The sequence below is a fragment of the Vigna unguiculata genome, chromosome 3 (genome assembly GCF_037176805.1).
Source record: "Vigna unguiculata cultivar grain cowpea cultivar isolate G323 ecotype 2 chromosome 3, ASM3717680v1, whole genome shotgun sequence".
Classification (NCBI taxonomy): Eukaryota; Viridiplantae; Streptophyta; class Magnoliopsida; order Fabales; family Fabaceae; genus Vigna; species Vigna unguiculata.
The window spans coordinates 52,912,750-52,923,660 of record NC_140794.1 but is presented as its reverse complement, the minus strand read 5'-3'; the positions used below and the strand labels follow the sequence as shown (position 1 = coordinate 52,923,660).

Below are 10,911 nucleotides of genomic sequence, written 5' to 3'. Positions count from 1 at the left end.
TTTATGGAGAAAAAAACAATGTCAGGTAAATACTATGCAGTAAAGGAAGTTATTTTTCTTTGCAAGATTAATGCTTTACTGTTGAAGTGTAAATATGAGTTTGATTTTAGTGTATGAATGTTGATAAAGCTTGAAAATTTTTCCAAGAGAAATGAAATTATAATGAATGATGTTTGCAGTGGTTATGATTTTCTTTTCTGTAGAGAAAGTTAAAACTGTTGTAAGAGGATGAGAATTTGGTTTGTGATTTGTAATTATTAAGTGTGGGTGAAACTACTGGATGAGATAGATTAATTTGTGGTTGCCACAGTTGGTGTTACGAAATTTGTAGAACACATGTTGGAAAAGTTGTTATAGTAGAAATTTTGGGAAATGGGTATGGCTTTTGTGAATTGTATGATTTAATGGTTCATGTGAGTTTGTTTGCTTAAATGACTTTGATGTAGTAAGATGATTTTACTTATGACATTTATCTTTTGTGAAGGAAGGGGTTATATCTTTTGAAATAGTTTTTCTTGTGTGCTTCCTGTGTCATCATGAATGTATTACCATATGTTTGATAATGCGTGTATGTATGTAAAGGGTTTTAGTCTTGGGTTGTCAAATTAGTTATTTTCAAGAGGAAATGCTAATCTAGGATGAGTCCAAGTGTGTTGAAGGAAGCTTGTGATGTGGGATTATGCTGACTCTACTAGTATCTGACTCGTATAGAAGATGTTAACTAGGTGGTAAAAGTCGAAGGAAAGACTTCACATGAGAGATAGTATGATAAAAAGATGATCATACTCAGGGAACTAGTGAAGTTAACCTTGTCAATACTGGATGACTTATATGATTGTTCCACTCAAGTTATTATTGTTGTAAAGGAGGAGAAGAGGGACAATATGAAGTGTCGAGTCTCACAAATCCATCCAATACACTAGGTTTTCTTGAAGCAAGAGTCTAGATGTATTATGGTAGTTATAAGTTTGATCTTTGGCCTCTTATTTGATATTTTGTATATTTCAAATATTTAATTATACAGTCTTTGTCAAAAGATATAATATATTTAGATTGATATTTATTATAGTAAAAATGAATTTACCCTTATATTTTGTGTGTTATCTCATCTTATTTTCTTTTTTGATGATCATATAGAAACTGATAGTGAAAATGATACGAAAGTTATGATGAAAAAATGAATGATTAGGATAAGAATATAATATGAACGATAAATTGTAATTTTGAAAAAGAAAAGAAAAACTGTACTAAGTTCATTATTTATATTTTGAAGTAATCATTAATTATTTTTTTAATATAAGAACTATAAAAATAAATTTATTTTGAAATACCTTCTATATGTTATGGAGACGTATTATAATTAATAGTTACTAAAATTTTTTTTTGAATTTTTGGTTTGTTACATCTGCTATAATAAGAATAAATACATAATTAATGTGTTTTTTTTTTCAACATCGTTAGTGTGAAATGATTTTAGTCTGTTTGTTTTAAATTTGTGAAGTCGTGTTGTGAAGTACTTTTTAAACTTCAATTTTAGAAAATATTTTATACTTTTATATATAGTTTTTTAAACGATGTCCATGTTTTTTTCTTCTAAATTTAAATGTTTTATTATTTTAAAATAAAATAAAAATATTATTTTTCATTTTAAATTAGTATTTATATTTAATATAATTTGAGAAATTAAAAATAATAAAATTGCACAAAATAAATTAAAATTTTTGCTATCTAAAAAGATAAATTTAATGAAGTGGTATACTCTTTTATTTCGAATAATGATATGCTCTAAAAAATATTCTAAATTAAGATTTTCTATTTTATCTATTTATTTTAATTTAATTATTTAATTTTTATACATACTTTATGATAACTTTTCAGAATCAGAAGGTAATATAAGACAGTACCAAATATAAAATTAGAAAAATTAATTTGCACAATTATGATACACCTATAAAAAAGAGGAGAGAAGAGAAAGGAGAAAGATGGTTATAAGAGTTTTACTTTATTTAGGTTATTTAGAAGAAAGATGGTTAGTGAAGAGTTTTATTTTATTTTAATTTTTTTATATCTTGTTTTAATTCATTTCATACAAAATAAAAAATTACAATTATTTCTTATATAATTAGTCTTAAAAAAGTTGGTCGTTTCTTTCTGCAATTCCATAAATTTCTATCTGCACCACTTAAATTTTTTTTCTGTTTTATTGTTATCAGTAACAAGCTAGAGGTTATTTCTGAAAGTTAAAATTGATTTTTGGATTAAATAATTTAAAAATTAAAAATGAATTTGGGATGTTTGATTCAAAAGTCAAATAATTTTTGGATTATATAATCTAAAAGTTATTTTTTTCTTATGGAAGTTATTTTTTATTTCTAATTTCTGTAATTTTTAAATAAAAATTATTTTTAAATTATATAGTCCAGAATTCATTTTTAAGTTTCAAATTACATAATTAAAAAAAGACAAAAAAAGAAAAATCTTTTATATGGATTGCAGGCAGAAATTTATGGAGGTGCAGGAATAAACTGAATAAAAATGCTCTGTAGAAAACTTGAACTGGATCAAGCCCAATGAGCAAGTAGCCAATAACCCAAATCCTTCCCAAGAATAAAAAGTGTTTCACCTTCCCCTCTCTTCCCCTGACCATTTGTTTTTAACTTTTTATCATTGAGTTCAGTTTGAGGGTTCCAATTTTCATTTTCAATTTCAAATTCGCGCGTATAAGAAAGGTGAAGGTGGGTGTTACCGTATTCTATGGCTACACCCAACAACAACAACGCTACGCCAAAGCCCGGAACCTTAGGCGTCAGTGTAACCCCTACTCCGCCCAAGTCTCAACGCGGCCACAACAAGCCCAAGTGCAAACAGTGTGGCAATGTCGCTCGTTCAAGGTGTCCCTATGAATGTTGCAAGAGATGCTGTTCTAGAAATCAAAATCCTTGCCACATCCATGGTCCGTTCTATTTCTCTCAAAATACACACACCCAAAGCAAACTTTTTAGCTTATTTCTACCCTAACTTGTCACTATCCCTCTGTGTGTGCTGCTTTGTGCTGTCTATGGTTGATTTATTGATTTCAATGGTTGCATGTTATGATCTCACCTCTAATCGCTTTGTTCAATAAGGTGAGAAGCACTGTAGTTAAGGAGACACCCTAAGCAAACTTTTTAGTTTTTATTTCTACCATAAATTGTCACACTCTCTCTGTGTGTGCTGCTTTGTGCTGTCTATGATTGATTTATCCATTTAAATGGTTTTAACTTTGCTTTTTGTTATTGTATGTTGTGATCTCACCTCTAATCGATTTGTTCAATAAGGTGAGAAGCCCTGTAGTTAAGGGGACACCCGAAGCAAACTTTTTAGCTTTTATTTCTACCATAACTTGTCACTGTCCCTCTGTGTGTGCTGCTTTGTGCTGTCTATGGTTGATTTATTGATTTCAATGGTTGCATGTTATGATTTCACCTCTAATCGCTTTGTTCAATAAGGTGAGAAGCACTGTAGTTAAGGGGATACTTTAAGCAAACTTTTTAGTTTTTATTTCTACCATAAATTGTCACTATCCCTCTGTGTGTGCTGCTTTGTGCTGTCTATGATTGATTTATCGATTTAAATGGTTTTAACTTTGCGTTTTGTTATTGCATGTTATGTTTTGTTATTGCATGTTATGATCTCACCTCTAATCGATTTGTTCAATAAGGTGAGAAGCCCTGTAGTTAAGGGGAGAAGGGATTTTGTTATTGCATGTTATGTTTTGTTATTGCATGTTATGATCTCACCTCTAATCTCAATATGGTGAGAAGCCTGTAGTTAAGGGGACACCCAAAGCAAACTTTTTAGCTTTTATTTCTACCATAAATTGTCACACTCTCTCTGTGTGTGCTGCTTTGTGCTGTCTATGATTGATTTATCGATTTAAATGGTTTTAACTTTGCTTTTTGTTATTCCATGTTATGATCTCACCTCTAATCGATTTGTTCAATAAGGTGAGAAGCCCTGTAGTTAAGGGGACACCCAAAGCAAACTTTTTAGCTCTCATTTCTACCATAAATTGTCACTATCCCTCTGTGTGTTCTGCTTTGTGCTGTCTATGATTGATTTATCGATTTAAATGGTTTTAACTTTGCATGTTATGATCTCACCTCTAGATCTTTTCAATAAGGTGAGAAGCCCTGTAGTTAAGGGGACACCCAGAGCAAACTTTTTAGTTTTTATTTCTACCTTAAATTGTCACTATCCCTCTGTGTGTGCTGCTTTGTGCTGTTTATGATTGATTTATCAATTTAAATGGTTTTAACTTTACCTTTTTTTTATCGCATATTATGATCTCACATCTAATCGATTTGTTCAATAAGGTGAGAAGCCATCTCTAGTTAAGGGAAGGGGGGGAAGGGATTTGTCGTTAGCTTATCATTTCAGTTAGTTCAGAAGAATTAGGGGTTTCTTTTTCCCTGTTTTAGTGCTTTCCTGCTGTTTAACCTTTTAGCCACTTCCTGATTTGCTTTACTCTTTGTTTCGTTTGTCCTTTGTTGTGCATGTTTGGTTTCAATTTGAAACACCCAATATCAATTCCTAAAATCAATTCATGCTAATAAATTGTTTAGAGACACTCAAAATCAATTTCTAAAATAAAATTGTAGATGGAAAATTCATAAAAGAGAAACAACTTTTTCTTGCTTCTCCATCAACCAAAATTGATTTTCCCACATCAAATAGAATCAATTTTCTGAAAATGTTTCCAAACACACCCGTTGTTGTTGTTGACGACTTGTTATAGTTATGCATGCCTTAGATTAATGATGATCATGACCATTAAGCTATGCATTCAGTGTTATCGACGAAGCTGAGTTCAGTTTTGTAATTTTACGTTATCTGTACTATTAAATTGCTGTTGTGGTTTTGCCGCGATCCTCAACATTGCCAAAATTATAGGCAAAAGTGGGAATTATAGGCAAAAGTGGGTGCAATTGCGGTTGTGGTCAGCCCCAAAACCTTGATACTGTGGCTAGAATAATATGTTTATATAACGCAGTTAGCTCATAATTGGAAAGATGTCCTCAAACGCTAATTATCAATCTTTGATAGTGTAGTTGTCAACCATGTGTATAACACTTCGGGCTAATGGAGTTCAGCTGCACCCTGCCACTCCTCATAGACCTGTTGTGGAGAGTTACTGGCTTTTTGTGACATGCTTTGCGACCACTTTCCTTGTAGTTTTGTAGTGAGGTAGAGATGTTATGAAGCTTGGAGCCAAGCAACCTCTTTGGCTCTGGTTGCTTAACCAATATTTGGGGTTCGATTCCCAGCTTGGGTAAGGAGTCATGACTAGAGAGATCACTTTACCTAATAATTGGAAGACAGGTGGGAAGGTGAATTAGTTGGATGCTAAATAGAAGCCTGGAATACCTTCTGATTACCAAAAAGTTTTTTCTGTCATAGTTTATGTTGTAGAAGCAAGGGGTGTTCTAGGGTTGGGTTGGGTTGGATTTGAGCAAATGCAAACCCATTACCCATCCCACTAAAAAAAATTCGGTTGGGTTGAGTTTCTGCATCGTTTATGTTAAATCCTATTCAACCCAACCTGCTCTTGAGCGACTTAGATTGGATTGGGCCAATTCGGTTAAGATTTTGAAAAACTCAATTTTTTTTGTCAAAAGTTGTAATTTTCTATATCAACACAATTAAAAAATAACACCATCTTTACAAAAATTAATTCAAGGCTTTAAGTAAGTCAATAAATCAAATTATAACAAATTTATCCAAGCTAAATCAAGACACGACAAGAAAAACATAACAAAAGTTTGTCTATAACACAAATAATATAAGACTGGGTCTTGGGTCACCCATACTAAACCTATCACCTAACCTGTATAAGAGTGGATTAGTTTGAGTTGGGTCGGGTTTGTCTGAATAAAAAATGAAACTCAACCTAATTTAATTGGGTTGGATTGGGTTGACGTGGATCACCGGGTAACCCGACCCAATGATCATCCCTGGAAGCCATTGATTGGTTTCATTTATTTGAAAGAAAATGGATGAGAAGGGGGTGGCTGATGTGGAAAGTGGCTTGGTATTTTTCTTGCTTGGATGGTTTTTTTTTTTTTTTGTATTAATCGTGTATTATACTATTATGATTTGTGCAATTGACAGTATGATTTATACAATATCATTCAAGTGGCTCTTGATACAAATTGGATGCTGACTTCTTTGGTGCTTTAGTCACTGCTAAATCGTAGGCATCATGGTTTTGTGGCCTGAATTGCACTATTCTACCATAACTGAATCAGGCCATGTGTGACCTGATGCTGAGAACCCTAATTAGTTGAAAAGAGAGGGAATTGGCTGATTCTTTCCCAGTTTCCCTCTAATCAGACCCAGGGTACCCCATTCTTTGTGTGTGACTCTTCCCTATTTATCTCTATTATTTATTGTTCCCCCATTGTGCTCTGTACGTTTCTCTTTTTTTTTTTCACAATAATTTACTATGGGTTGTGATCATGTTATGCCACTGTATGTGTTTTGAGAAATACTTTTTTACTTTTGTTATGTTTCTTAATAATAAAATGCCCTTAAATTTGTGCTTTTATGTCTTTGTTACCGGTATACACATCTATATTTTATTATAAATAACGCATTTTACAATTGATGATACAGTTCAGTTATTGAATCAGAAAAAAAGGCCTTCCAATTCACAATTAGAATCTTGATTCATATTGGAGTATATTCACTTTGCACATGAATGATTAACCATAAATGCCCCCTTATTTTTGAAGCAAGATTACCTTATAGCTATGAAGCATGAAACACTCTTAAATGGTCTATGTACCTGTATTAGGTACTGGTAGTTGTTGGGTATTGGCTACACACGTTATACTCAATACCAGAGGTGGAAATAGACAGAACTAGGCCAAGTTTTGGTAGTCTTTCTTGAGTTTGGCCTTTGTTTAATGAAAGGTTTGAGCCTGGTCTATTTGCCTAGTTTGACATAAAAGCATGTTTGAAAACCTATTTTGTTATAAGATCTTTTAAGAGTCTTGTAGGCTTAATGTATTGTAGGCCTAAATATGTCTATTAGTAATTACAATTTTCTTATATTATCATGCAATATATGCCTAAATATGTTAAATGTAATATAACTAAATAAATTATTTGTTTAAAAATGTGTTTTGTGTTAAGGCCCTTAAACAACGTATAAATTCATCTTGCGGTAGTCTTATAAATTTGACCTTTTATGTTGGTTAACACGCTTAACAATTTAAAGATAGATAATATATGATTTTAATAGTTATAACCAATTTAATATAATAATAATACTAACAATTGAATTTATATTTGCTTAAATAGGCTGACCTGTTAGGTTTAATTTTTTTAGTGGCCTAAGGTCTGTTCATACTACACAGTCTTTTTTTTTTTTTTAATGTTCACTGTTATGTCAATAAGCTTCTGTTAATGTTTCTGTTCAATTCGTGGTTTCAATACTCTCGAATTTTCTTTTATTTATTTACTAATTGTAAAATATGATTGTCTTTAATTCCCGGTATTTTTAAAATTTCAAACATTTTTATATCTACAATATATAGTTTTTGTATCTTGTTCCTTATAGTTTTGCTTTAGTAGCTATCCTGCTATTTGCTATTCCCTTATAGCATTTTCAAGGCTTTCTGTTACACACTGCTCTCATAACCTTTAGGGAACTTTTCCATCAAAGTTAGCCAGCATTATGAAAAATATATCTGGCTGGCTGTGTCTGTTATTGGAAGAACTACCCATAGAAGTCAGCCAAAATTTTGATATTTTTCTGTATGGTACATAGTTTTTTTGTCTAAATTGAGAGTTCTTATCCTAATTTTAGTGTAACATGTAGCAGTGCAAGTTAATATCCTTTTTTTCCATCTCTCTTTCTGTTCCTGTACCAATGTGTATACCTACACTCAGATTTGGTGGGGGAACGTAAATATTGCTTAACTCTTACCATTAAAAATGCCCGTGTTCTCAAATCTACAGTTGAGTTCAGAATTCGTACGATAATTTCAGTGTAACTTGTAGTGGTGCTACTTGATCCCCTTTGTGGGTTTCCTGGTTTAGAAATTTTATTGTACCTCTGTTCCTGTATCAATTCCAGTACTTCACAGCTTTAGTGGAGCTGTACTTATGAATTGGTGGAGGGGGGGGGGGGGTGTTTTGGTGTACATTGTTTAGCAAGCAGCAGTAAAAATAAGACGTGAAATAAGAAAATCATTAAAAAAAGATGATTGTTCTGTCAAGCTATTCCCAAGATTGAAATTCTCTTGATAAGTTTCTTTTTGTTTCATATTTTCCCTAATTAAGATCCTAACAGTTTTTTTATTTTCCTGATCGTTCACTCTGATTTCTTATGCTGAATGCAGTGTTAAAAGCTAATTCGACGTTTCCGGACAAGACACCCTCATCCGGTACCTCTTCACATGACCACCAGCCCTTAGAACCACCTCAATCAACGTACGTTATAAGCACTAGCACTCTACATGTGCACTGCATAAATTTTTTTAGTTTATATTTTAAACTTGCTGGGTTCACTGGAAATATGTTTAATTTATTTTAAAAAATAGAGTCTAGTTCTTTACTTTTTTTCCCCTCTTTACTAGTTGACTGTTTACAATTTTCTGATATTTTACCGCACAGGAATGGCTCAATATTTTGTGTTCCTTTTTTGCATTATATTGTTATATTTGATCACTTTCTTAAAGCAGTACTTTTCTTGAACTTCCAGTAACTTGTTAATTTTATACAATCAGCACTTAAAACTTGTTTCGAATTATTCTATTCCCCCTGAGCAGAGGATTTTGTTTTGCCTTTTATTTCAGAAGTGCAGGAAGAGTTGCATCACTTCGACAACTTTCTAATAGTTTTGCTCAGTTCAATAATTTACACCTTTCACTGCGTTCGAAGAAGCCATTGACTAGAAAGGTTTACCATACTTAACTATGCTTGGTTTAGTTGTACTATGATTTTGGTGTGCTGTATGTTGTATGAAAATAATATCAATGTGATGATTACAGGATGCTGTAGCTATCAACGAATGGAGATTTGCCAAGTTACAGGAATACAAGGAACGGAATATTGAAGTGGAAAATGAAGCTTTTGACCGATACATGCAGAATGTTGATTTACTGGAAGAAGTATTAGCTGTGAAGTCGTTGGATGATGATGATGTATCCTCTGCTTTGGATTCTAATCCTAGTCCAATGGAGAGCAATGAGACAATGATCCCTGAGTTCAAATTGCAGCTAAGATCAAACTCTACGAGAAGTGATGGTTTGAGAACGAGAATACAACAAATTGTAGATGAGGGATTAGAGAAGCTCGAGAAAAGTGCTGTAGATGGTGACACGAATGAATCAATTGATGATGAAGGTAATCAAGCTTCAAAAAGGGGAAAGGGAATTGACATGGGAATTGAAATGGAAAGGTTATCAGCTATAAGTGATCTTATGGATAAGATTAATAAAGCCCGAACTGTGGAGGATTTAAAGTTGTGCTTAGAGATGAAGTCCCAAATCTTCAATTTTCACGAAGGCTCTTGCTCGATAGATCTTAAAGACAATGAAATTATTGAGAATGAAACTGCTGAAAGTGAGGAGGTACCAGATCTTAAAGATTTGGATTTTACTTTACCGAAATATGTTACCACCGCCGAAGTTGATCAAGAAACTCTCAACATGATAGACAAACACTTTTGTACCTTTGCGGATGTGGAGCACTTATGAGGCCAGATTTCTTAAACGTGGAGATTTACCTTGAAGGACACAAATATAAATGTTGTGTTCTAGGAAGATGCCCTTTAATTAATGTTTTAAAAATAAATCTGCACACATAAACCGGTTGAAGTGTGAACAGATTATATTCAGTTTCTACGTTATTCATTTCAATTGCGGATTTGATTTATCAAATCATGACTTGAAAAGTTTGCTGTTTGAATTTGGTGAACGTTAACATCTCATTCAATTCTAAAGACATCGGCTACAATGTCAAGACTATAGTAATTGAATAGATGAGTAGTTTCCACTATTGCTATTCCTCTGTCCTTATTAATTTCTACCCTACTTTCTGACGCTGTCAAAACACATTGTCACGTTGCAGCTGTCTCATTTTATTTGGCAAAATCCTGTTCATATTTCGGTATTTTAGCGTTGTTAATGTCGTTACAGGGTGATATCCATTCAAACTAAATCGAATATTGTCACTGATATTGTGATTGGATGTTACAGGCTAAAAGGACGATGCACTATGAAATCTGTTATTGTCGGGAAATTATCTAAGATATTAGAAATTGAGATATAGCAGTGCTCATTGGTCCTGGAATTAGTTGTAGAGTTTGGGTTTGAGGGATTGCAGATTATATTCCAGCAGTGAATACCCAAAGGGTTGTCTGAAATGTGAGTAATCTGATATTGAGTTTTGAAGGGAATAAGATAAAGCTGCATAATAGCTTACATTGGATAGGGGTGCGAAGATAGTGAGTGGGTCAATAGGTTAAAGCTAAGAAGGTGATGAAAAGCATACCGTACATATTCCTGCCCCTATGCCTATGGATGTTTTCCTCTGTTCACCACCTTAGAAGTGAAGAAACCACTCAGAATATGTGCTCTTCCCTCTTCAATAATTAATGTTTGGGCAACCGACAAAACAAGAAGGGAGAAGTCTTTGGTTTTAGGATATGATTTATTAGTGGTAATAACACTGAAACAACGTCTACCTAATTCTAATTACCTCCATCACTCACTCCTTCAAAGTGCCACTACACGTGCACCACACCACAGTGCTTTCAGAACCAACAATTCTAGTTTCAATGGGGCAATCAAATCAAATCAAACACTCGATCATTATGCATAGTTTATTTATCTTTGAATCAAAGACTCATCCATTGATTAG

General features: G+C 32.9%; 1 protein-coding gene across 3 annotated transcripts; it reads left to right on the top strand.

Moving 5' to 3' along the window:
* LOC114179555 (electron carrier/iron ion-binding protein) lies at positions 1 to 10,047 on the top strand. Of its 3 annotated transcripts, none has more exons than XM_028065935.2 (4): positions 1 to 25; positions 8,388 to 8,478; positions 8,844 to 8,946; positions 9,039 to 10,047. In XM_028065935.2, the coding sequence occupies exons 1-4, from the start codon at positions 4 to 6 to the stop codon at positions 9,744 to 9,746; spliced, it is 924 nt and encodes a 307-aa protein (XP_027921736.1). In that variant the 5' UTR covers positions 1 to 3; the 3' UTR covers positions 9,747 to 10,047. The 3 variants fall into 3 exon arrangements, with proteins under 3 accessions (XP_027921736.1, XP_027921735.1, XP_027921734.1); XM_028065934.1 differs by lacking the exon at positions 1 to 25 and adding an exon at positions 2,638 to 2,953 and having other exon boundaries at positions 8,847 to 8,946; XM_028065933.1 differs by lacking the exon at positions 1 to 25 and adding an exon at positions 2,638 to 2,953.
* Positions 10,048 to 10,911: the final 864 nt, after the last annotated feature.